The sequence below is a fragment of the Xiphophorus couchianus genome, chromosome 16 (genome assembly GCF_001444195.1).
Source record: "Xiphophorus couchianus chromosome 16, X_couchianus-1.0, whole genome shotgun sequence".
NCBI lineage: Eukaryota > Metazoa > Chordata > Actinopteri > Cyprinodontiformes > Poeciliidae > Xiphophorus > Xiphophorus couchianus.
The window spans coordinates 20,658,315-20,685,836 of NC_040243.1; the positions used below are offsets into that span (position 1 = coordinate 20,658,315).

A 27,522-nucleotide genomic window follows, 5' to 3' on the forward strand; every position below is an offset into this window, starting at 1 on the left:
AAAGATATAAGTTTTATAAAACTTATTTTTTTAAAAATCCAAATCAAACGTGGTCTTTACAAATATCCACCCTACAAAAATAATTACCTCTGTGATTTTTCTTTTGCCACACATTTATTTTTATTTATTTATATATTTACCTAGATCATCTTTTTGCAAGAAAGGAGTGGTGATCTTTATAAATATATACATATTCTATGTATATATACACATAGCATATGTATATATATATACATATACTATGAATATACTATATATATATATACTGTATATACACACATAGTATATATATATACATACACGCACATAGTATATGTATATATATATATATATACTATGAATATACTATATATATATACTGTATATACACACATAGTATGTATATATATATACATATATATATATATATATATACACATATATATAGTGTATATATAGATAATATATATATTATCTCTATATATACATAGTATATATATAAATATATATGTATATATACGTATACTATGTATATATATATACACACATAGTGTATATATATATATATATATAGTATATTCATTATATATATATATATATATATATATATATATATATATATATATATATATATATATATATATATATATATATATATATACAGTGTATATATATACAGTACAGACCAAACGTTTGGACACACCTTTTAATTCAATGAGTTTCCTTTATTTTCATGACTATTAACATTGTAGATTCACACTGAAGGCATCAAAACTATGAATAACACATGTGGAAATATGCACTAAACAAAAAAGTGTAAAACAACTGAAAATACCCCTTATATTCTAGTTTCTTCAAAGTATCAACCTTTTGCTGTGATTACTGCTTTGCACACACTCTGCATTTTCTTGATGAGCTTCAAGAGGTAGTCACCTGAAATGGTTTTCACTTCATAGGTCAACCTGCCCTGTCAGGTTAATAAGTGGGATTTAATGCCTTATAAATAGTCATGAAAATAAAGAAAACCCATTGAAATAGAAAGGTGTGTCCAAACTTTTGGTCTTTACTGTATATATAATCTCCCCCCCCCCCCCCTAAATCAGGTAAAGGTAAAAAGTAAAAAATGACTTATGCCATTACTTTAGGAAAGTGATTAAATGTTTGAGGATAGTGAAGATAAAGTCAATAATGCAAAAAAACATTGATATATTGTTGACAATAAATAAAGTTTTTTTAATTATTCTCATTTAGGAAACAATGGATTGAATGGTACATGGACCATGTATAACTATAAATATTTAACATGACATTCGTGCTGTGGAGTTCAATGGAAAGCAGGGAAAACCTGTATGTTTAAAATGATGTGCCTGCTGAAACCCCTGTTGGTTTAATTCTCAGACATCTTTAGGTGCCCATTTATCTGCCTGTAACACTTTGACATGACAAAACTTTATCTTTTCACCTTGTAGAAATTCTCCTATCTGTCTCATGATGCTTGTATATGTTTTATCCTCAGTCGTTCTCAATGACCTTATAAAGCTTTGTCAAATTTATTTGTTCATTCTACCTGGATTAGGGGTCTCCAATGTGTGGCCTGTAGACCATTTGTGGCCTTTGACATGATTTTGTTTGGCCCCTAGCCGCACGCCAAGAATGGTAAAAATTTGGCCAACAAAGCAGAAAACAATCTATGGCCCAAGAAAATTGGAAATTGTCTACCTTTCCTTTCAATAAGGCAAGAATCCGAAGCCCCTTTTTACGTTTTTGGATCTGTATTGATGTACAGATTTCATCAACATTTTGTTTATTGTAGAGCAAGTAAAACATAAAGAGACAAAAAAAAAAAAGAAGAAACTAATTGTTGCATTTTTAATTTATTACATTTTGTGACCTGTCAGTAGTTTAAATTTGCCAGTTTTGTGCAAAACGTTTTCACACCACAGGCCTAGATCATTTCCTTTTGGTGAAACTATTCTCTTGTTATATGCGTGGGGTCCCTTGTTGTGACCCCGGAAGGTTTTGGTCCAGAAATAATTGGAACTGTTTAGAAATTGAATCTGACTTAACAAAAACACCAAGTCCTAGTATGACTTACTATTATATGAAAATTGTTCGAATACAGTCATTGGTGGCCAGCTAGCCTGGCCACACAGAGAGTGATTAACAGCGGGAAGACCCGCCTCCTGACTCTGATTGGTTGTTTTTAGTTCACACTGGGAGAAAGCAGAGGAGCTCGATTTTTTTTCTTCAGATTATGCTATACTGTCAGAACATAGTGACAGCGTCAACAAATTAAATTTTTTTTAATAAAACCTACGTACTACAGCTTTAAAGCCAGGACGTTAGGCATTGAGCTAACTCCGCCTTTGTCTGTTTCCGGTCGGTTAAAATGGAAAACCGAGATGTAATTTCCTCTGTTTAACTCTTCACTATGAAAAGGCAACAAGGCATTAGCTTCTTCTTGTAATGCTCCTTTACGTTTAAAGCCCACCTTCGTGTCTTCCCAAACCTTGCTTTTAGTTCCACGCACCCACGGACTGACGTCACCTCTCAGAGCAGCAGACAGGAGCAGCAGGTATCGCGTGTAATCCTGTTGGCTGCAGTGTTTCCTTGCGAGCCGCCGGTCGCCTCACCTGCTGGCGGCGTTTCCCAGCGGGACGTCACTAAGCTTATACCGGCGCGCGCGCGCTGTCCGTGACAAATGTACTCTGCGAGAGGATCAGACGAAACTCACACGGACCAATTAAAGGAAAGACATGCGCTGAATGGAAGGTATGGGAGTGTTTGCTAAGAGCATCGATTAAAAGTGGACCGACGTGTAGTTTTTAATATTCAAACAAGTGAAAATACCCGCTATGATAGTTGTCTCTAACAAAGAAAAAACAATAATACATGCGTTTAAACACATACACAAGAAAGCAATGTTTTAGAACATTTTAGCTACTGTGCGTGTTCGAAAATGACTGAGAAAAAGTTTATACTTTTCCCAATAAAAGCAAAGGTAATGCTACTGAGTGAGACATTTTTATTACTTCTTTCAATTGAGAAACTTTAAATACACCAGGGCTACGGTGCCTTTAACAGATTTGCGAATTGGGTTAATTAAGTTAACCTGAGGCACAGCTGTGGCTTGATTTCCAGGCAAGGCGTCAAACAAACAGAGTTGAGTGACGTCATAAGTCAGGTCAGGTTCTTTTTTTTTCTAGATCTGTTTATAATCTCTTGATTTCACATGTTGACACATATCTTTTTTCTCAGTATTTGGGAGAATTGCCTTTTGAAACTGTGTGACTTTGGTTTAACAGTTTGAGTTTTGTTTTCACTGGAATTTTCTGGAATTTTGGCCCATTCATCCAGACAGAACAGGTGTGTAACTGAGCCAGGTTTATTCACACACACACACACACACACACACACACACACACACACGCCCACAGCTGTTCAGCTCTTTTTTTTAAATATGTTGATCTTAAGCCATTTTGGCTGTAAGTTTAGGGTTATTGTCCTGGAAGAATAATTTGCACCTGAGTTTTAGCTTCCTGCTAAGCCTGTCACAATAGGCAGTTAATCAATGAATTGCACGATAAATTGAAATGAGCCCAATAGTTTCTCTTCTAATGGTTAATAGTTTTTTGTGGTCAATTTTTTTTTTTTTTACTTAGTCATCATAAACCATTTTGTTTATGGTTTCTGTTGTTTTTGCTTCATTTAAATGTTTATTTTGTATATTCAAGATGTCTTCCAGTTCCCGTGCGAAGTGTTCTGTACAAAATGAATATTTATTGGCGTCTGAGAGGGCGAACTTACATTCTCATGTCATTGCTTTACTTGAAAATGGTCTCAAAACAACAATATTATTTAAATTACTGGAACAATTTATTGTGACACGTCTTCCTGGTTAATGTCGTCAATATTTCCACATTGTGTTCTTCCCTCTCGTGATGTCATCACTCTGTTTTAATATTGATCAATACTCTGAACTAAAGCAAAATTTAAAAGGTTTAACGACACGAATGAGAACAGGACTGAGTAAATATCTAAGAAGTTTTTTTTTTTTTGTTTAAGTCGGTGCAGCTTCCAAATCTTAGGTCAACTTGTAATTGGGTGCAGCTTTAAGGCAGACTGTGCTAACATTAGCTTTTCCCCCTTTAGACATGTGGAGATAAAGACGTACCTGTCAGAGTGCCCAGGTAATCTAATTGCGGTGACGCAAACGGTTCCAAAACAGAACCTGGCTGGATCCAAAAAGCAGAAAACGCAAATCTGCTGCTTTCTGCTCAGCCTGACGCGAAAAGTCACAGATGCGACCGTATATTCTTGCTCGCAAAGATATTTGATTCTTTTTTTCTTTCCATTTTTCCGTTGGCACCACAAGCCTCAATTTATTTGATTAGTATTCCTCCATCTTCTCATCAACTCTGACCAGAGTCCATGTATCTGCTGAGGAAAAACATCCCCACAACATGACGCAGCCGCCGCTGTGTTTTGCTTGCCTTGCAGAAAAATCCAGTTATTTCACCTTGTGTGTTGACAGTGTTGGAAAATGCTGTATTAGTACATTTTTGTTGTGAGGTACGCTGGTTACAGGATAAGGAGCAACAGGTTTTCTGTGTTCAGTACTTTTTAAAGCAGCTTGCTGTTTCTGCCGTAGATCAGAAGGGCTAAAGTGGTTTTCATTCTGGGCCATATTAAGATTATGACTGTCGTGAATGCGACATATGCGCAGATGTATGACGTCACTCGCCACATCAATCACGGATTATAACTCAACATTAAATAAGTCTGAAGCAGCGGTGTCGAAAAAGTAAGAAATACTGCCACCTGCAGGTGGGAGTTGGCATTGCTCAAATGAAATGTTTTGACCGTTTTTGCAGAAAATTTGCAATCAACTCACAGCTATTTAGTAGCTCGGAAGAAATGCTGGGGATTGTTTTTGCGTGAATTTTTGTGATTGTGGAATCGCGACAAACTGGACAGACTGATACAGTTTGAGTCACAAAAAGCTTCGGCGAGACATATTTGGACACATGTACCTTACACTACCTGATCTTATATAAACTTGTTACTCTATAAATAGCGTTATTTGTATAAAGGAGACTGACTTGAGTAGCGAGTACACAAGCAGCTTTTGTTAATATAGTATTGTGTGTATGACTGGAATAAAATGGAGGATAAATTATGGTGCGATTTGATGCTTCAGGCACACCTGAGGACAGAAGCGCTGCTGACAAAGTGAAAGGAGCAGCATGATTTGTCTCGCCTATTGATCTGCTTCCCCTCTGCAGGTGTTATCGCTGCAGCAGAGTTATGGAACAAACAGAGCTGTTTGACGGGATTCTCCTCAGCCATCCGTCTAACGCCGCCGCCACGCCGAAATGAATCTGTCTGGGCGTCTGTCAAGTCGTACATCTTCCCAAAGGTGCACCAACACATGCTCGAGCGGTGAGATCCGTTTCTTGTTTGTGTCTCTTTTCCCCATCCTTATTGTCACAAAATAGGTTGGATCGTGACTCTGTGTCTCGTTTTCTGGCTGCTGATGTTAGAAGGGAAAATGAGGTCAGATAATAGGATACTAACTTGGATATAAAAGAGATGACTGTCAAGATAAAACATGTTGTCTTGAAAGGATTTACGTTGGGAACAGCCCCAGATCTTCTGACATCAAATGAAATGGTTTTAAATGTGTACAAAGTTTTTAGGCTTGTATATATTTGGAGCACACTATTTGTAAGGTTTGATTCATTGTTGACCTTTCGTTTGACACAATGAAGGGTCATCTTTGACCAGATCTTTGCATTTGTCTGTCCTAGGCAAATGCTTGGTGTTGAGGTTAGGGTTGGGCTTTCAGGTGTTTGAGGTGTTGGTCCCAGTTCTGTTCAATTTTTGGGGCTTGGTGATTGTCTCTGGGTTCCATGGAACTTGATGACACAGGTGCCATTGGCCCCAGGGTGGATGTGCCAAGACCTCCTCCCCTTGGTGGGGTAGACTGAGTTACCTATCTACCCCACCGGGAGGAGAGCATTTTACCCCCCTGCAGGCTTCCCTTCCCCATGCTTCACTCAGTACATCACACCACCACTCATGTACGAGTTTGGGGTGCAGGTATTTTCGGGGTTGGAGGTGTGGGGAAGCTTCTGGAGTACCTCAATCCTTTAAAAAAATTAATCGACTACCAAATCAACCAGTTTTGAGAGTGGACAAATATTAGGGTTGAATTATACCAGGAGCAAATGGCTTCAAATCTTGGGTGTATCTCAACGACTTTAAAAGGAGCGTTTAACTAAATATGAGCAAAGGAGTTGTGCACACAGATCTTCAAAATCATTGTATGTTAATTTATTGTACCTTGAGGGGGAAAAAAAGAGTCCAAACAAATAGATAAAAGCCTCAAATTATCATCATGCCCGTGATAAAAGTGCATGTAAACGTCTGACTGGAACTAGAGACTTAATCCTGCTCCTCACAGGTTAAATGATCTGCCTGAGCCGACATCGATCCCCAAGCACAATTAAGGAGACTCAATGACTTTGGTTTGTTCTATTAACGAGTCCTGTCTGAACAGTTTGCACCGGGGACAGGAGACCTAGTTTATCCTGTCGACCTCCCACAGCTGCCGCTGACGCACTCCGGCGTCAAGCTGAGTCTGAGGATTTGACGTGTGCAAACAAGGCCGACTAGATAAAGCAGCGCGTTTTTGTGAGGGGGGGAAGAGAAGCAGGTGCACCGAGCTGCAGCAAGAAGAACACTGTCCGTCATCCTGACAAAAAAGGGAGAAGCAAAGACATTTGGATCCATCTTGGAGTTGTTGTTTTCAGCGGCCGCCTGTCGGAGCAGCAGTCATGGAGCCGGTCTCTCAGACGGTGGAGGTGACGGACGCCCAGAGGCCACAAGCGTCCACTCACTGGAGGTTCGTGCCAAAGCGGGGAGCCTCGTCTCAGTTCGTGGGGAGCACCATCATGATTTTATCCACTTACGCCGTTGCCACCATGACCATGAATTTGGGGAAAAACGTCCAGGACAGAAGAATGAGACCAAACGGCAGCTAGAGTCAAAAGGACCTGGACACTGCCTTTACTGCCGAAATGGTTCACCCCACTTCCACCGACTCAACCCATCAAACTTCACCTCTACACTGCCAAGAAGAGGTGACAGTTTCAACTGACTTTACACTCCACAATGGAAGTTCATGAATGGACAGTAAAATGGAAGCAGTTTCGCCATAAGGCCATGCGGTGGCGGTGTTGGACCTCTTCCTGTCTCAATCTGCTGCCGCCCCAAAGGAGTCTGTGCCTGTATTGGTTCAGCTTCTGCTTCGGCAACATGGGCATCATCAAGCAAAACCCATGAGAAGATGCAACAAGTCCTGTGACCAAAATAACCATCCAAACAAATTACCCATCTGTTTTACATTGACTTGAACATTTTTTGGTGAATGCATTGTCTGAGTTTGCTTGAGGTAGATAAAAAAAATTATGTGTAGATAATAATAAAAAAATTCACTCTGGAATAAAGCACTGTGCTTTATTTATATTCACTCGCTTTGCAAGAAATCTGACAAAAAGGTCACAGAAGTTAGGTTTTTGCCAGAAAACAGACACTCTATACATATATGTAGCACCTTTTGTTGCTATTTCTCTCTGAGTGTGATATAATACATTAAAAAAACATATGACACACACTTTTGTCATGAAATCCTTATATTTTGACAAATTGCAAATGTGTTGTTTGTCCTGATGAAGCTGCTTGTGGCCTGAGGTCGTTAGTGGTTCAGGTCTTTTAAGGCATATGAACTTTACTCCCCGATGGCGAGTAAAGTTCAGGGTAATTTTCCAAATGAGCGGGAAGCTTTTAAACAGCTTAAGGAGCATCCGGTGTTAAGTATGTGTAGCGTCAAGGAAGCATGTTTTCAAGTCTCCTCGACCTTCGGATGTTATGTTTAACACCCTGGCTAATCCGAAAATCCCAGGAGATAAACTAAATGCATAATGGGTGAGATTTTGGTAAAGATGTCTCACCCAAACTGAGGTGTGTTCAGCAGCGCTACGTCTGACCAGTCCTAAATCTACTTTACACTAACCTCATAGCAGCAGCATTACATAAAGATTTCAACACAGCAAAACAAACCAACAGTTAACTATAACAGAGTAACTTCTCTATAGTGATAAAAATGGCCATTTTATAATTTGTGAAAGGAGTACGGTATTGTGAAAAAGAATTTCTTGCATTACAGATTGCTTCTGCTTTTGGTTCATTGCTGAATTATAATTTTTCAGGCTATCAGATAAATTTTAATAAAGATAACACGAGTAAATGCAAAAGTCACTTTTTTTTTTATACCCATGTGATCCTATGGAAAAAGAAATTGCCGACTAAATATAATAACTGGTTCTTATCGTCAACAGTCTTCATTGCGATATTGTTTCCGTACCTTTTCGAACATGTACCGTTTCAGGACATGCCAGAGTAATCACATGGATTCAAGTCAGGAGTTTAATTTGGCCACCCTAAAACCTTTAGTTTGTGATCTCATGGCGAGGCATTATCCTGCAGGGTTTTCTGACAGAGAGCAGAATTTATTCTTCTCCGGTGAAATTAAACCAGAAACGTTGGTTAGTCACAGTTAATACATGGTTTAACCAGGGCTGGTATTACTTTTCCACACAAGGCCAGATTTGCTTGGACAACTTTCTTCCTTTAATAAATGAAATGCATTTTGGTTTTTAATCAGATGATCTTTGTCTGAACATCGGTACCATGTGAAACATGGCAACTGTGACCAAAACGGCAAAAACAGAGCAAATGGGTAAGAGGGGCTTCAAGGCTGTTTTTGTTGAGGTCACAAATGATCTACTTACAGCTTCACTTTCTAGGCACATGAGTTGGTTTCTTCTACTTCTTCTCCTGTGCTATGCCCAACCTCCAAGGAGTTCCCCAATGTTCCTGTCTTGAACCATTCCTCTGCTCTATACACAAATTCTTCTTCAAAGTACCAAGTGAAAGCCGTCAATGCTGGCGCCAGAGTTGTCACCCCAAACCACGCTTTTTCTGCTGGATTCCATATTAGATACAAAATCTTTTTCATCTGAAGTCTCTTCTTGGCTTTTGGCTTCTTGTTCAGTGACTGTACAACTTTCTTCACCCTTATCCTCTATCACAGATTGTCAGGTTCCTTCTGTCTATACAGAGATTTCAGTGTTGTTGCTCAGACCTTTGAAATGCTTTCAATTATGACATTTGCATGACTTTCTACTTGGTTAAAACTCTTGACAGTTTCAACAAACAAACATAGTTTGGGGGCCACTATTCTCCTAAGGATACAGACTGACTTTAGTACAATAAGGGACTAATGGATGGGGTGATGTATTGTAAAATTAGTGATTAGAACCTTCTTCTTTCTTCCAGAGGACAACAGCTGGATTGTCATCACCGAGCTCATCCAATACCCCAATTACAGAAAGCATCCTGCCAAGGCAACAAAGGAGTGGCTTGAGAAGAGGATACCCTGAGATCAAGGAACATCCTGGTCAGTCTCCAGATCTCAGTCCTACAGAAATCAACATAGAAAGGTGAGCTGCATTGGCAGCTAAGAAACCTAAAGGGTTTAGAAGTGTTTGGTACACAGGAGTGGGATTCTGAGAGGTGTGTAAACCCAGTGACATCCAACGAGGATAGCCTTACTCGCACTCGCCAAGTAAAGTTTTTTCAACAGGAATCAATTAAATGTTTCCAGGAGGATCAAATATTTATGATAAATGTTGAGTCATCCACTAGATCTACAAGAAAAACTAACAATAATACAAAACAAGGATCCGCAGAGAATTCCTTCTTTCTTTGACTTTGGTTTCCACTAAAGAGTTTGCCATTTTGGAGAAATAGGTCAGTGGATCAAAGAAAATACCAAACAGGGGAATCAGTCATTCAAAAAGGACGAGTGAGGCTACATGGCAACTGAGGGCTTATGCAGGGTCTAAACACAGGCAGTGCCCCAATCTGGTTAAATGAGAAAGAGGGTACACACAGAGATCTCTGTTGGCCTGCTTTGTCCTCTCTCTCTTTCTCTTTCTCTCTCTCTCACTTCCCTGAATAGCTCCCGCACAAAGGTATTGTTATTTTGTCTCTAATTACCAGATGAAGAGCTGTTTGTCTGCATGCCTCTCGCTCCACCGCTCTCACCCCCAGAAATAAAGTGCTCAGTGGTGATGACCCTGGACAGTTACAAAACAGTCTGCTGGATCACAGGGGCCATGGGAGCCCTTTCTGTCTCCATGAGTATCTGGTTGTGCTAAGGTTATGCTATGTTAGTTTTCTGCCAATACAACACTTCTTGCATAGAAACCATTAAGTTCTGTTTTGGTCTCATCAGTTGGTCTTTTCACAGCTTTCTCTTGATAATACACTTTTCCTTACACCTCTTCTATAAACGCCGGGTTTGTGGAGTGTACAACTGACAGTAGTCTTATCAACACACTCTTCCTCCTTAGCGTTGGATCTCTTCAGCTCCTCCAGACCTACCATGTCAACATCAATGTTATGCTTTTGAAGCCCCGTTTGCGCTGGTGTGGCTTTAGTCTGTTCTTCCCAACTCAGCTCTGGCCAGATTTCCCCCTGCTTTTTGGAACCACTCCAAGGTGGTACAAGAAAGGTCAAGCATTGTGCGCAAGTGACTTGATTGACAACAGACTTAATTTGTTTGAACCTTGGATTTGGATGGGCAAAGACAATACTTGCAAACTCCTCAAACAACAACATCTCAACCACCGTTTTCGATAGGCTATGAGACCGTAATAGTTGGCAAGATGGCAAGCTGCATATCAATAATTCCATGGTCAAACTTTGAGGTCCAAAGCTTTTTATCAATTGTGGTGGAAGGGTACGGCGTCAACCTTAGGGGGCAACCCCGACAAAGAAATATACCTAAAGACTTCAGAGAAACTGGTCACCCAAAGGTACGCGCAATGACGTCTTTGGAACATCGACCGCAGCTGCTGCACACTCATGGCCCGTACATATTCCCACATTCCCAACCAGGTTCCTGCCCATATTCACGCCCTCATAGTTAGGAACACGCTGTCAATGGAGACAAACCCAACTTGACCAGAACCAAACCAGACATTACTTGACAATGGACAAGGGATTTACATACCATAATAAAGAACAAACTTTGATCAAAGTCAAAGAGTACGTATGCTAATTGAAATATAAAAAATAACTACAAGGCACTCTTTGGTGTCTCATATTCCATTCTGTCAAAGATTTTTCTTTTATTAGACGTTCGGAGGATTCTACGATCTGAGCAGTACTGACATGAAAAAGCAAAGTAACATGTGAATGGTTTGAAGTTGCGTCATACCCTTTCTATTTTCAGATGACTGACTGAACAGTGCTTTGTAGGATGTTTGACGTTCGAAGCTTAGGATTGTGATGGTTGCTCCTCTAACAAGACATTTATGTTAAGATTAAATCACAGAAAGTATCGCATTGTATTTTATTAAGGAATATTAGGGTTATGGGAGCAGAATATAAACGCTGAAGCTTCTTCGTTGTTCTGTTAAACAGTTTAAGGAGTATGAGTGCAAGGCATCGTATCTAGGCCACAAGACAGTCCCTATCTGCCATTCAGGCCAAAAGCCTTAGGAGCGTTCTGGAGCCAGAGAGAAAGAGATGAACTCAGCCAGGGATTAGGCTGGCACAACAGGTCCAAGAGGATGTGAGATTACAAGAGAGGAGCAACAACAACACACATGGGGTAAATCTACTCACATGTTTACGTAACAGTTCAGCTCATGCACCTCGGCGTGTCTGCAAAACAACATATTAATGCCCTGTAAGAACTTCATCTGCTTTTTATTTTGCATATCGGGGAACAGAAAAATGACCTCTGTGTCGGGTGAAGGGGAATGGTTTTTTTTTGCAAAGTGCAGCAGCTTCCCGAGCTTTGTTCCGCAGAGAGCTTTGTTCTCTGCCCTCAGCATATCATCCAGTATTAAATCTCATCCTGCAACCTCCTCTGACCCTGTCATCTGCGGGAAATGTCCTGACCTCAACTGAGCCGGGTGCCCGGACAGGTGTGACTCAGCACCTGTTTGTCAGCCTCTGGGACTGAAGGGCAAAGCATCAGTTTTAAATCAAATCTTCTGGGTGTGTTTTTTTCCAGCAATCCCTGGACGGGTGGAAGGAAAGCTGTCAACAAGGAGGATTTGGAAAACATCCTATTGGGAGATTAACAAGGACAGAGCCCCGGTCCTTCTCTGTGCATGTGTGAGCGCTTGCGTGCAGGAGAGAAAGAAAGAGGGAGGGACAGACAGGACATCCCAGCGTGTGACAGATGGAGGAGGGAGGTGGGGGTGAGCTGCCTGGTAGGAGGCTGGCATGTTTTCCCATCTAAACCGGTGACAAAGTGGCGAGCAGTGGCTCCCCGGAGCAGAGGAGATCACAGCCACCGCACGGAGAGGTACGCGGAGCGGGAGGAGAGCCGAGCACCGCGCAGCCTGCAGCCGCTGGAGCCACAGCATCGGGGCGGGGATCAGAACCGAGCCACATCGGAGGGAGCGACGTTTTTTTTCTTTTTCCTTTTTAAACCCGGCGAACGGGTGAGTAAAGAAGCGGTGGATCCGGTTATTTCCACGTGATTCGGTTGGTTTTCATTGACGAGTGACGCCGAAGGGTGTCGAAGCTAATCGACTAAAAAATGCATCCGAAAAAAAATAAACCGGTATAAAGGAGAAAAAAATGCCTGTTTAATGGTCGGGTCACAAACTCGCAAATTAAAAGCACTTTGTGATGTTTAAGTTGGTAAGTTTTTTTTGTGTGTGTTTTTTTTTTTTTAAGAAATCGCCTTAACTTGAAAATCTCCCTTTTTAGCCCCAGTTAGTCCACTCAGACTGGAGTCTCACTTTTTATGTTTTGGTTCCGTTTCTGGCAAATCCCAACAGTTACGGGTTCATCTCTCCGTCATTCTTTGGGTCAGCATCACTACACTCTAAAAACGAATTTTGCAACATATAAAATTTTTGCTGTTGAAAACATTTACATTCACATCATTTGTAATTACAACATTTTAGGTGTCTTAGCTGTTTAAGTCGCTGCTTTCCAATCATAAATACTGATTCAGATGTACCCTAGGTGTAACAACAAGGATCGCGTCTGGAGTTTATTTCGGTCAAACAGATTTGTTTAAGTCGTGCTGCTATGTAGGTTAGTCTGCACACCGGTCAGCACCTGGTCAGATTAAACCACTGTGCTTGTCATCCACCTCAGCTCAGTGCCCCAGAGCCAACTAATCAGGTCCACCACGTCTGGGTCATCTGGTTGGCTCTTCTTACTCAATAACCGTCCCTGTCTATGGAAGTCCTGACGTGCCACAATTCAATAAAGATATAAATAGTTAAATTAAAAGTGTAAGCAGTATGATTAATGTCTATAATTACTTAAACAGGTTGATCATAAAATTTGTTACGAAAAGCACATGTTGTCATTATTGCAGTAGGTATAGGCTGCAGGAAGGGATTTGATTCAATTTAATTCTTAAGTATCAATGTTAGTAGGCAGGGCGAACTCTGAATAAATCGGTAGTATTGATAAGGAGTTGAGTTGCTATGCAGATTAATGAACCGGTGTAACAACTGAAATTATTTTATAGTTTATCACAAAATCACAAAATAAATGCTGAAATTATTTAAAAATAATTGTTCAAAAATATGTTATTTTTTATTTACATGATTCCCATATCTACATGACATGGCAATTCAAATTGATTTATTCCCTGTTTGATCTCGAAAATAAATATGTAGTTTTTATTTTTGTCGTTTTTTTGTTTTCAGAAGAAAAAACTGTTTTGAATAATCTCTACTCAGCTTTTGACTTTCTGTTCCAGCCCATATATTCTGATGGTTATCCTTACCTGAGGTTGCCTTGATTCCAAAGCAGCATACAAATGTTCATATTTTTGTGTTTTCACAAACAAAAGGCAGATTTAAAAAAAAATAATCAAAAAGTGTGGAATAATCTCTGTTCAGTGGAGATAGGTTTTAGATTGAGTCCAAATTCCTTCAAAAGCAGTAAAAATAATTTTTTAGCTGAGCACAAATCCCAAGTCTGGTCAAAATCACAGCTATATATTCTAACAGCAGTAAAAACTGTCCACAACATAAGTGGACTGGAGATGAAAATAGGTTAAAAAAAATTTTTGGTTTGGATTCAGCAAAAGAAATTTGCCCTTTCTTTTTGTTTTTAATGGAATGGTGCTACCGCTCCATCACTGAAATACGCCCTGGGTAGCTAACCATAAATGTAAAAAAAAAAAAAAAAAAAAGTGACAGAGAGAGACTGGCTCTCACACTTCTAAAGTAAGCTTTATTGACTTCTGTGTGCTTGTCTGTTTTAGGCAGCGATCTTGACATTGTGCCTGCTGTGTTTTGACGGTAGGGCGCGTTGTCTGCCGAAACTCCTTCCCATTCCTCCTCCAGATCGGCAGACATGGGCGTGACTTCCCCCCCGCTGCTGCTAATATGCATATACCTGACGGCAGTCGGCCGGGCGCGCTCGGAGGGCGTCTGCCTCCAGGACGGCAAGCACAAGGCCACGCCCGGCGCGGAGCCACGCCTGTCCGAGTGCGGGCTTTACGCCGACAGTGAGTGCACGCGCTCCGTAAGGTTCCACAATCATATCTGTGAGCAGGCAGAAATGACAACAGTGGTTTGGTGTTTATTTCATCCTCGCTGCTGCAGACAGCTGCTGCACGGAGGAAGACATCCAGGATATTGCCTATGTTCCTTCTGACAGCAATAAGAATGAACCCTGGGACAAATGTGGTCCTCTGAGCTCAGAGTAAGTCCCATCTGTTCTTGCTTTCTAATAACATCCCGTTTTAATTGTTGTTTCTTCTCATATTAGAATTGTGAGTCACACACACAGGGGCGTGTCTACGTTTTTTTTTGTTTTCAGGTAGAGGTACAATTTAGCTGAAATTGTAATTTCAACTCAATGGACCTCAGTCTTAAATTACAGGGAACAAAATTTTTTTTTACCCCTCCAGGGGGTCTTTTGTGGGCTCTAGTGTCCCGTGAACTAAAATTTTAACCAAACATGGATCTATTCACACATTAGACTGTTTAGCTTAGCATAGCTTAACTGTATTTTACTCTATTTTTAGCGCCGTTACGCTGACTCTGTTCAACTTATCAACTTATTAAAGTGAAATTATTAGTATAAGACTACATATTGCAAAAACTATTTAATTATAAATAAACATCACACACATGAACCTGCCAACGGGATGAGAGATGAAAATTAGCCTCATGAGGTTAAAGCTATAATCTCATGTTAAATGTTAATTATGATGTTTTTTTGTTTTTTAAAAATAAACTTAAACTTAGACTTTGAGTGCCAAGCTATGTAAAATATGATATTCACAAACTGACATTGGTGGGTGTGGCCAGGTTAGGTGGCCAATCAGGCTTTAAGGGAAGCCATTAACATTCCTTTGGCCACGCCCCTTTACATCCATCCATCCATCCATTTTCTAATGGATCAGTGGGGTCAGCAGGACCCCACTGATCCATTAGAACAGTCATGTTTTTGGAGGAAGCCGGAGAACCTGGAGAGAACCCACACACGCACAGGGAGAACATGCAAACTCCATGCAGAAAGACCCCAGGCTGGGAATCAAACCCAGGACCTTCTTGCTGCAAGGCAACAGTGCAGCCCATCTTATGATGTAATTTGCTTTAAACTGAATTGTTGCTGAAATGTGCTGTACAAAATAAAGTTGATTCGCAAAAGTATTCAAAGCCTTTGACCATTTCCACATTAGGTCAGATTACAACCCACCAAATTTAACTGCATGCAGCTGCATTTCCATCGGCCGTTGTAATTTGACATTTCGAAAAAAAAAATTGCTTAATGTACATACATGCAGCAATTTTGAAAAATTGAATAAAAAGGTTGATGTGGTGTTTTTTTTTAATTTTGTGGCCATATTAAAATTGGTTTATTTCACAAAACTGCACAAGCTTTTTTGGTGTCACACAAGTTACATGGTCAGTTACCGGATGTTGCAATTGGTGCAAACCACGAAGAAGGAGACGACAGGAAGTGGTGAGGAAGATGATGGTGCAACACGTTTTTTAATGACTTACCGTGTGAACAAACTTATTCTTGAGATTTTAATCGCGTTTTTGTATGATGGAAACATTGCAATTGCAAAATTGTGGGGGGCTTTTTCGACATTAACGGAATATCGACAACATTTTTGCGCACATTAATAATGAAAACGCAGCTAGTGGCAGGTCAAGACAAAGTACTGCACATCAAGCCCAGTAACGCACGTTGAAATTCCTGGTTGTGACACGTCAAGATGTGGGGAAAAACTTCAAGATGGTGAATACTTTTGAAAGTTTTCATTAAGAATATCATTACTTTTCACACCTGCACAGTACGAGTCACATGCTCACACTTACCCTCGCTGTCTTTCCCTTCCCAGTGACATTGCGGGTCGGTAAGAGTTTGCCGCCTGCGTCTGACGGCGCCTCACGCTGGTAGAAAACTGTTTCCATCTGTCTCCGCAGGTGCGAGGGCTACCTGAAGCGCGTGTCGTGTTTTTACCGCTGCTCCCCTGACGCCTCCCGCTGGCCTCATCCTCACCGCCGCTCGTACATCCAGGCGGTGCCGCTCTGCCACAGCTTCTGCCGTGACTGGTGAGGCTGCCTGAACACAACTCGGTAGCTGTTCCTGCTCACATGTCAGACTCTGGGGGAGAGAGGATACAGTTTTGTAAAAAAAAACAACAGTGCTCAACCCCAAGGCAAAGTGCCCTATAAATAAAACTGCCTTTTAAAAACAATTATTTCTCAAAATTTCTGGGTTCAGAGGACATTAACAAATCTGGAGATTTGTGGACAAAACCCCCCCAGAGATAATCCTCTAAATGTTGGAAAACGACTAATGCAAACACAGAAAGATGATTTGAAGAGCCATTGGAGAGTTTGTAAAGAAATAATACATGTCAAAACTTCCCCACTGAATTTAAAAGTTTAATCTGCTTTCATGCTTTGGGAATTTACTCTGACAGACGGCATCTGAATAAACAGTCTGAGATTATGGAAAATATGTCCGCTTCTGTTGCCAGGACCAAGATGAGAGGAAACAATACCCTGTTTGTGCAGATTATTTGAAGGGACAGATCCACAGTCCAACAGCGGATCGAGCACAAAATGTGCATCAAATCCATTCTCTGCATTCTTAAAAACCGCTATGCTAAAGACAAAGCAATTTGCTAATTCGGTACTGTGTCAAGATATAGAGCCATCCAGGTTTTGGTTGGTTAATACAACAAGGTCAGATAAGGGGTAACGGGTTGGCATTTAAACCTCTAAAACAGGTTGAAGTGGCTAATATAATACATTAAGACTAATATCAAGTGGGATGGAAAGAAATTGACTTCTAAACACAAAGTATTTGGGTTTAAATGAGTTATTTCGATTTTTAGTTTAATTTTGTTATTAATTACCAGATAACAAATAAAAACACCCTTATAATATGTTAAAAGTGTCTGATTCACCAGCAGTTGGCTCTAAATAGCCAACTTCATGTTTAGTTTTAAAACACAGGGTAAACATAGCCTGTATGTGTTGACTTTGACTAATTATTTAGTTAGAATCTGAATGTTGAACCAAGCTAGCACTAGCTTGCATTAACTATTAGCAGGTAAAAGGCTAACGTTGTCCTGTAAATAAACTCCCTGTCTAATATGAACTAAGTTTCTTAACACAACAATGTCTTTTCAAGGACCATAAACAAAGAAAGTTTGTTTATGTGTGCAGTGGACTCCCGAGTTTTACTTATTTGTGAACGGTTGTTTTTAGATATAATTACAAATATATACAATTCTCAAATACTTGAGACCACTGAGAATGCTTGATACCTTTTCTAAAAAACAGTTCAAACACCAAATATGCCTTATTATGCAATAATACGCACAGAGGAAACCGACTCTAGACGTTAGCTGCAGAAGCTAACGTCTAGAGTCTTCCTTATCTTAGCTCTAGTGGGTACAGCCAATCTGTGGCAACGAAAATGAACAGCTCTGCTGGATTAGCTGCTTCGGAAACGTGAGAATAATTTCTTGAGAATAATGTGATGTGATGTTACACACACACACACACACACACACACACACAAATGTGAATATTGAACATCCCAGGTTCTACTTTTAGCTAATTTCCCAACTGGGACACAGCTTATGTTTTGCTAACTTGCAGTGTTTAAGCTAGGCACTCACAAGCTCTAACATAGATAGTAGTGGTGAAATTAATATAAACGAAAAGGCTTAGGTGTCACAAATATGTGTTTCTGTAAAGAAAAAAATGATCATGAAATGTGCTGAAATTGACCGACGGAAGCCTGATAGCACAGAAACTAGAACTGGCTAATCTGGTTCTGAGAAAAATGAGCCAAACTCTCTTTGGCCAAATCTGTACTGCTAGAACTGTAGAATATTAAAACGGTTTACACGTTTTAAACAGTAAAATGTTTAAAGATAGTTTTAACTGCATCGACATTCCTGGATGGAAATGCTAGCTAAGTTAAGCCTGAACTTAAGATGAAAGTCATCTTTTACTGGGAATAATATTTAAAGTTTCGTGGTGGCTCAGCCAGATTAGGATGATGGCCATTAAAAAGAAAAGCAAATATGTTGTTGTTGTTATACTGCAATGTTATTCAGGATTTTACAAGGATTTGCTCACAGAAACAGGATTCTGATCTACCAGTGTTTCTTTACATGCTACCACGCATGCTACAAAAACAAAACGCGCAGCAGCAGGCCAAATTGTGAGCTCCAGGGAAGCTGCAAGCTTTATTTTGAGTCCTGATGCTAATTTTAGCTGAACAACCTCTTGCTCTTGTCTCATGTAAAAACAGAAAAAAAATAGACCTTTTAGTTTTAAAAATCAGGCTGTTTTAGAAATAATAAGCAGATAGATTTTTGCCGTTTCTGATTCGTCTTTTATGTGTCTCCAGGTTCGATGCCTGTAGGATGGACATGACGTGTGCTCGCAACTGGGCCAGGGACCCCCGGGGCCAGAACTGCACTGGGACCTGTGTTCAGTATCAGCAGGTAAACACAATTCTTGCACATTCGTCACCATTTCTGTTTTTTACTTCTTATTTTTCACAAAAATAAACACTAATTTATTTAATTAATATCCTTAAAAGATATTTGCTGTATTACCGTATCACAGTCTAAAAGACACACCATAGAAACAGCCACTGTTCCTATTATTATTAGGCTATTTGTTTACATTGCATATAGCTCCATAGATCTTTCCATCTCCACAGCATAATGATGCCACCACTGAGTTTCACAGTATGGATAGCATGTTCATCCTCATGCACTATAAAAGACACAAAATCTTACCAAGTATTTTTTTTGTCTAGTTTCTAGTGCAAATAGAAACTAGGCACTCACAAGCTCCCACTTATAACATGGGAAAAATGTCTTGCTATAAGTGAAAAAAAATCGGCCATTGGAACTAGTACCTTTTTATAATTTTGGGGGTGCAAATCCGGTCTAAAAAAACATAAAAATAGAACTCATATATACACATTTCAATGAAAAAATAAAAATAAACCACCAAAATATACACTTTTTTGGCACTGTCAGACTTCCATACAATGTATTTCCTGGTGGTCACTTACATCTGTTCAGCAGCATAAACTCAAATACATTCTGGTCAACTAAAATGCTCAAACGCTTATTATCAGCTTCTAAGTGTCTGATGTTTCCATGGATACCAAATACGTACGTTTAACCGAGTGGAGGTGCAGAAAAAAGTTTAACTCTGTCCCCGGTGCTGGGGGCTATGGAGCTTATTAAGGAATCACTGAGCCATATTTAACTGAAAATGTATTTGTAAGTTAGTTTATAAGTCTTATAAAATATTTACACTGGAAAATAGACACAAAAAAAACTTGGTAAGATTTAGTGTTTTTGTGGTGGTAAGCTATTTTTAGGCCAAAAAGCTCCGTTTTGCTTTATTCTGACCAGAAAGCAGATAGAAGCAGCGGCTTTCTTCTGGCAAATTTTTAAGCCTGTGGTTCCAAGAAATAAAATAAAAAATTTAAAAAGCACTGTAAAATAAAAAAAATAGAGTCTATCCAGCTTTTATTTATTTATTTTTTTGCATCAGTATTTGTCTAGCCGAGTCCGTCAGCTGAAAGTTTCCGACAGGATGTGCAGGTAGACGGTGTGAGAGCAGGGCTGGCTTTGGAGCATGAGTCTGGCCCCGCTCCGCTGGGCAGGGGCCAGCTGGGTGATTAAAAAACAAGCGGAGGGCCGGTGGAGGCCTGCAGCTAACTGAACTCTCACACACCATCGCAGCCCAGCCACGACCTGTCTGTCTCTCTGTCTCCCCTCCTTATCGCCTCCATCCTCTCTCGCGCACAAACGAGCGAGCGCACACCCACAGACCGCAGATCTAATAAGGCAGCTTGCTGGTTATTAGATAAGCAGAAATTGCAGAGTGTAGTAAGAGGGAGAATGCGGATGGAAGATCTCTCTGTGTGTGTTTTCTGTGGGTGTACCGCCTGCATAATTCCGGGGCTTTGTGCGCTCCGCCTTGGCCCGTCTTCATGTAGGGCAACGCTTAACGCCGCAAATAGGCTGCGGGAAATTTAAGCCGCTCTGAAACAGACGAATGCAATTAGAAAAATGTGAAAGCAGTCAGGGAATTTGACAGACTATTTTTTGATTTGCATCTTTTTTCTTTTTGGAGGAAACGTTAAAACCAAGAGCGCCGGTTCTCGTTTTTAGGAGGGGATACGGCTGATTTTCGCTGGAGGCTGGCTCTGTGCACATCCACGCCGTGTCGCCGCGTGACGCGGGTGAATGTATGAGTGAACGCCAAATATGCGTAGGTAAAAAGCGGGGTGTGAGAGCTCAGACTGTGGAAGGTGTCGGTCCGCGTAGCGTCAAGTTAATTCACCTTCAACAGGAAAATAAAATCACCTCTGGCGTTCTCTGTCTCACTCCTGTTTTTGTAGATTTCGGTTACATCATTTGCCTGCCAAGGTCTTCTCTTAGATTTAGTGCTTCTTATTATGTAGGAGAGAGGCTAGGGCGGCAAAAACAACATATTTCTGTTGAGTACAAAACTACTAATTTATTCTCCTTGAACTTCTTGCACAAATGCAACTCTACTGAGCCGTCTGCCTGAACCCACAGGTCAGGCAGGGAGGGAAATAATCTCAGGAGGAAACTAAGAGACTAATGAAACAGCAGCTCAGGTGAGGAGAATCTGTCAATGGACCAACTATTGGCTTTGTGCTTCATTAATCTGAGCTTTATGGAAAAGTGGCAAGAGGAAATTTGTGTCAGGAACAAAAACCCGTTCGCTGTTTACCACAAACCTGGGAAAGACGATGCAGTTCATTTGTGTTCGTAAGGCAAAAGTGTTGAGTTTGAACTTGGAAAAGGAGTAATCTGGAACACTTCCTGATCACAAAATACCAAGTTAGAATTTGTCGCCAACGGCAACATCAAAATTCAACATGGCCGCTGGAGGGAACACATAGATGGCTGCCCTAATAAATCATTTTGTTTGATTTAAATTATTTAAATTTGTTTGACTAAATTAGTCACACTTGCATGGTGGAAATCATTTGTCTGTGTTCAAGTCACTGCAGTTTTAAATGCATACAACACAGAAATACACTGTTATTAGCTCAGGTCGCTAACAGCAGTTAGCAAAACACTTCAGAGCATCATAATTTATTTTATTGGCTGTTTTGTTTATTTATTTTGGATATTTAAAATGTCTTCCAGTTCCCAGTGTTAAATGTTCATTAAATTTTAAGGTTTATTCATCTCTGTTGCATTCTTAAGCCATGAACTTTATTACTTGAAAAAACAATATTATCGTTTATCGCAATAACTTCTGGGACAATTTATCGTAAAAGCTAAATTTGTTGCTGTGACGGGCCTGTGCACCATATTAACAGGTTTTGTTAGATCTGTGCTAAATCTCTCATATCTCAGGTACTGTGCATGCTAAAGTGATTTTCCAAATATATATTCTTTAACTCTGTTAAAAGAAAGTCTAAGGCAGGACTTTTTCTTCTTTCTACGGCTCCCGTCTTGTCGTAGTGTTTGTGGTTTCAGGATGTGAAGGCTAGAATTAAGTGAGATAAGGAAGGAAAGGACGGCGCATGGCGCCGCAGGAAAAATCTCTATCTGGCTCATTCAATCCCAGCATGTCGTCTAGAGCTACTTGGGCTTGTACCGAATTAAGTTTGGCAGCAAACCATGGCCGCCCGGGGGAGGACTGAAATGTGTGTGTGTGTGTGTGTGTGTGTGTGTTAGCGTCTGTGCTCCCGTGGGTATTATTGGGTCGATGTGATAAGACCAAAGCGTCAGACAGAGAGCATATGTAGTTAAGAGACACACCCATCGTCCTTTTTGTCCTTCAAACTCAGTAAACATATCACATCTTTTTCTTTTTTTCCAATCAGGTCATTGTGAGGAAATGCTATAAATTATTGGAAGAAGCAGGAAATGATTAACTGGGGGATGACTTGGCATCCTAATGATTGGTTATAGAAAAGGCATGTTTATTTCTACAGCTCCATTCACACACACGGTGTTCTGAAGAAAACAGGAAGTGACCAGAGAGGGAAGAGGAAGTGAAGGCTAGTGCTCTCCGTTGTGAACTTCTAGCCTTGCCATTGCCTTCCTACGCAGTCTAGCTCTATACTTGTTTCCCTTCACTTCATTCTCCCACGGATTTCTCTGGTGGAATTTCAGCCAAACGGAAGGAGAACGTCGATTTTCTGCGCCGTTTCAGAACTGTAGTCTACAGTTTTAGCAATGGCAGCGGTAGGAAGTGAATTGTCCATGTTGGCCACGTTTCCAAGTATTGAATTAACGTTAACAGCCATCTTGTTTGGCTCGAGACTTCTCTCTTCACAGTGGAGGATGTTTGTTTACAGCGCAGGCAATTTCGGGTAAGCTTCATAGCGTTGAACTGGCGCATTACACATGTCACAGCTAAACGTTAGCGATTGGCTAAAATATAAAAGTCCATGGGTAACCCAGTAGAATTGAGCTTCCAAATTTTCTGTATTTCTTTTTGTTTAGTGTGTGATACAATAAGAATTTATTTTCTCCAGTTTGCTCAACTTTATCTGTGTTGGTTAATTTTGATGTCTGTCCATTTCACTTTACTGGTGGAAGTAGATTTTATTTTCTTTATTCACTGTAATTGCTTCAATTTCTTTCTTTTTTTTTGTAGCTTTTTGAGATCTCAACATATAAAGGCCATTAGAAATAATATCTAGTGCTACTGATATTGGTATGAGATGCAGCAACATTTAATTTCTGTCTGGGAAAAATTTATTGAATTTGTTAAATTATAACATGATTGTGTTGTTCTGTATTACACAAATTTCTAGTCGGACGGAGTGAAGATTGTCATTTTAATGTGGAAAAAGTTAAAATGTCCAAGAGGTTCTGGATACTTTTAATATATTCTAAAAAGAAAAGAGAAAACAACCTAGATTGTGATTTTGCAAACATGCCTTCATTAAAGATGATTAAATGATTGTCAGTTGGAGTTTTAATCATTCTGAACCAGCTTAGAGCTGTTAATCTGCTCTCTGGGGCCCGTTAGATGCTGCTATGCTAAACCTGAAGTTTTTTTTAAAGTTTTTTTTTAAGTGCTTTATTCAGATTGGCTCTCAAGGTTGGTGTTGTAGACAAGGAGAGGAAAAGCAGCAGGGGTCGAGCAAAGCCACCTGAGAGAGAAAACACCTGGCAGAGGCAAAGTGTTCTGAAGGCCGGAGCCGCAGCGGAAAGGGCAAAATCAGTTATTTCGCTGGATGTTTTATGCAGCGGGGTAAAGCTCAGGCAGGCCCGAGGGGCAGCGGGAGGACGGACGGACGGACGGACTCGGCACGCAGCTGGCAGGGCTGGAGGAGCGAAACAAACAGGCGTCCGTTTATTCCTGGCGCCAAAGAAGCTAAAAAAAAAAAAAAGTTAGAAGAAAACAGAAAACAATAGCGGTTGTTCCGAATATTTTCATTCCTACAGCTCACGGCGGCGCAGGCGGTGCTGCTGCTCAAATCCAACCAGTCGCTCTTGTTTCCAGCAGGAGTATCAGCTCAGACTGTCTGATCCCATGAAAAAAGTAGAAAACCATCCGTCTTTTTTCCACTACACTACACTTTTAAAGTGGCAGGATCTCGTAATATTGTTTTTATTTAGCTTTATATTGTATTATAAAGTTATTCCCTCGTCAAAACATTCCTGGGGTGTTGCCTCGATTCTTTCAGGCATGTTTGAGAAATCCTTTAATCTCCATGGCAACCATTGAGCTGTGCAAAACGTCTGGGTGGCCCTAGCTAGCGAGCTAGCTCGACCTAGCTTCCAAACTAAGCTTCTGTCTCACAGAACAGAACGTTTTCTGTTCTGTGAGACAGAACAGAATGTAATAAATTATTAAATTAATAATTTATTCATTATTAATAAATTACTGGGACTCCCCCATTCAGCTCCTTAAGACTAGCCATCAGCCACTAGCAAACATGTGCTGACCTCATTAGACAAGCTAATTCTCAGTTAAACACTAGTAAAAAAGGTTGTTTAAGGGTTAATAGAGGAGCCATGTTGTGATAACTTCTTGAAGGCGGAGTTTCAGAAAGAGCAGGAGCTTCTTAAAGAGACAGAGGCCCAATTTCAAGGTGTTACATTTTGAAACCAAATTATGTTTGGTATGTCTGGCATTTTTATAACAACTGAAGTTAAAAGATTGATTGTTCCATAAAACATGTCTTAATATATCATTTAGCATCCCATCCAAATACAAAAACTCATAAGTAGATCTTTGCTTTGACTGATTCTGATGTCCCGCCCACCTACACGACCCACAAAGAGAGACTCAAAGGCTGTTTTAATTAAGTTTTACGCCGCGTTCCGCTGATCCTCCTTTATGTAGCCAGAGAGCAAAGATTTTATTTGCATGCAAGACCTACACCACAAATTACATTATTGTTGTCCACGGCAACGCAGTTTGAAGGGACAAACTCGGCGCAGATTGGATTAAAGCCGTCATGAGATTTGTGCGCGGCCTCCGCGTCACAATTTGTAATTCCTTGCATTTATTTAAACGGGGAGGAGGAAGAGCCCTTTGATTTAAAATCTGATTTACAAGCTAAAGATGCACAGAAACTCAGCACACAGTGATGCATATATGGTTTATACTCAGTTATACAGAGGCGAAAGCTTAAGAACATCAAAATTCAGATTCTGCCTAAAACACAGCAATGCTTTGTCAGTAAAAATAATGGTAAACTTGTTTAAAGATTAATTGATTTGAAAAAAAAAACTGGCTGAGTAATGTAGGACCCAGAGGCTAAGAAAATGCTAAGTTATTGGTTGCTATGGCAATCCCCACCTTTTCAGCCATGTTGGTGAGCCGTATGGTATCAAAGATCATTTCAATGAGCTTAAACTGAAACAAAAATGGAAATATTATTCTACAGTTGTCTTTGATTGTGAAGCTTTTACTGCATATTGATGCAAGTAAATAAACAAACTCTGTCAACGTTATCTTTCAATTTTCTTGGTCTGATCCAGTTTACTGGGTTGGTCAAACAAATTTTCCTCTAATTTATTTAATAAGTGTAACGAGATTTGTTTGAATTTATTATTGATAAAAAGAAAAAAAAAACATTCTAGCTTTATTATGGCACGAATTCTCAATAGAAATTAAGAATAAATTAAATTTAAAAAAATTACATTTTAGTTCAGACTTTGACTAGATCAATCCAAAACCTTCACTTTGTGGACTCAAGTAAAGTCACGTTTATTTGTGCTGCACATTGATAAAACATCATAATATCAATCTATGTTAGAAATACGTATATGCAAGGAGTTTTGTGATATTTTGTCCTCATTAAACCCTTTACAAAACCTACAGATGAGACAGGAACCAATAAGCAGACATATGAAAAAAACAAAACATTTTAATTCTTTAAGGAACTTAAACGTCTTGATTTTTGCTATTTGCATATAATTTGACCTAAACAGTAAGGCGGAGGCAGCAGTTTGGAAGAAGAAACACTGCCACCTGCAGGTCGGAGTTAACGGTCTCCATTTTTTGCAAAAAAAAAATTGCAATAAACTGACAGCTAATAAGTAACGCAGAAGAAATGCTTGCAATTGGTTTTTTTTGTTTTAGTTTTTTTACTTAATTTCTGAAATTGTGGATTCCTGGAAAACTGGAGCGACTGAGTGATGTAATTTGTGGTTTGGAGTCTGGAGGGAAATATTAAAAAAAATATGTTGGATCGAAACATGCTTTAAATGTCAATTTGGGTTCAACAAATAAAGCAGCAATAAAAAAAAGAAACATGTACGGGCAAATTCACAATTGACATATTTTAGCTATTCTCCAGTTTCTTTGATAATCAAGCAAAACTGTGATCCTTTTTAATTTTTAATTTAAAAAAAATTTGTATTAGAAAAGACTAGCTTAAGTGGAAGCTGAAGGATGTAATGTTTTAACTCGGTATGATTGATTAATTGAAAGCATTTATGTTTGCTAGTCTCACTGAGGGTTGAAACCCTCTCTGGTTTGCATGGCTGCAGATGTATCAGCACGGCAGGGATCTCTGCGAGAGCCTGTGGGGCGACGCCTTCATGACGGTGGAGGACGACCAGCAGGAGGCCGGAGAGAACGGGGCGGAGGGCCGGCCCTGCGGCTGCCTCACCCTCAGTCCCTCGGACAAGGACGTGATCGCAGCGCTGCGGGCCCAGCAGGACGACCCGGAGGAGCTGGACACCACCAAGGCCGGCCTGCCGCAGTACCGGGCCCCCTGCCGGGCCAAGATGCCGGCGCCGGCCAAGAGCGGCCGGAGGGCGAACTCCGTCCTGCGGAAACGCTCGGTGGAGATCGACGACGTGGAGGGGAGCGGGAGCGGTTTGTAGATCCTGTTCGGTAAAGATGCATCACTAGTTTCCGATGCGTAATGCTAAACTGTGAAAATAAAGGCGTAACTTTGTTCTTCTAAAAAAAAAAAAAAAAATGACCGCATGGGCGTACATATTTACAGCGACGGGTTAGGGCCACTGTAGATCCAGGAGAACAAGAAGTAAATTTGCGAGATAAAAACTCTGAAATTTTTAGATTAAGCTGAAAGCTTTCTAGAAAAAAAACGTGGAAATTTCTGAGCACCAAAAGTTTGAAATTTGTGTGGGAAATTTTTTCCTAGAAATATTTAGGTTAATTTCACATATTCTAGAAAAAAAGTTTTTCTCTGAGTTGGCAATGTTGAAAACTTTTTTCACAAGTCCAAAATGTTTGACTTTTCGAGTCCAGTAATCTCCTTTTTTTTTCCAGAACTTGAGATTCTTCTCAAAATATTGGATTTTTTCCCCACAAATGTTTTACTTTTCAAGCCCCGAAATTTCCACGTTTTCTCCAGATAACTTCTGAGCTTAATATGAACATTTCCTATTTTTTTTCTTGCAAAGTTTTGACTTTTTGAGCT

The 27,522-nt window shown here is 40.1% G+C and overlaps 1 protein-coding gene across 3 annotated transcripts; it reads left to right on the forward strand.

The window, feature by feature from the left end:
- The first annotated feature begins 12,160 nt into the window (after positions 1-12,160).
- rtbdn (retbindin) lies at positions 12,161-27,178 on the forward strand. 3 transcript variants are annotated; one of them, XM_028042915.1, is made up of 6 exons: positions 12,161-12,569; positions 14,404-14,608; positions 14,706-14,805; positions 16,545-16,673; positions 18,997-19,093; positions 26,621-27,178. In XM_028042915.1, exons 1-6 carry the CDS (start codon positions 12,234-12,236, stop codon positions 26,957-26,959), a joined length of 1,206 nt encoding a protein of 401 aa, XP_027898716.1. In that variant the 5' UTR covers positions 12,161-12,233; the 3' UTR covers positions 26,960-27,178. The 3 variants fall into 3 exon arrangements, with proteins under 3 accessions (XP_027898716.1, XP_027898718.1, XP_027898717.1); XM_028042917.1 differs by having other exon boundaries at positions 12,417-12,569; positions 14,445-14,608; XM_028042916.1 differs by having other exon boundaries at positions 12,477-12,569; positions 14,363-14,608.
- The last annotated feature ends 344 nt before the right edge of the window (positions 27,179-27,522 follow it).

Coding starts and splice junctions, on each gene's coding strand:
- rtbdn (XM_028042915.1), top strand. CDS start 12,234: ATGTGTGAGCGCTTGCGTGCAGGAGAGAAAGAAAGAGGGAGGGACAGA. Junction 14,609..14,705: donor GTGCGGGCTTTACGCCGACA/GTGAGTGCACGC, acceptor TCGCTGCTGCAG/ACAGCTGCTGCACGGAGGAA. Junction 16,674..18,996: donor CACAGCTTCTGCCGTGACTG/GTGAGGCTGCCT, acceptor ATGTGTCTCCAG/GTTCGATGCCTGTAGGATGG.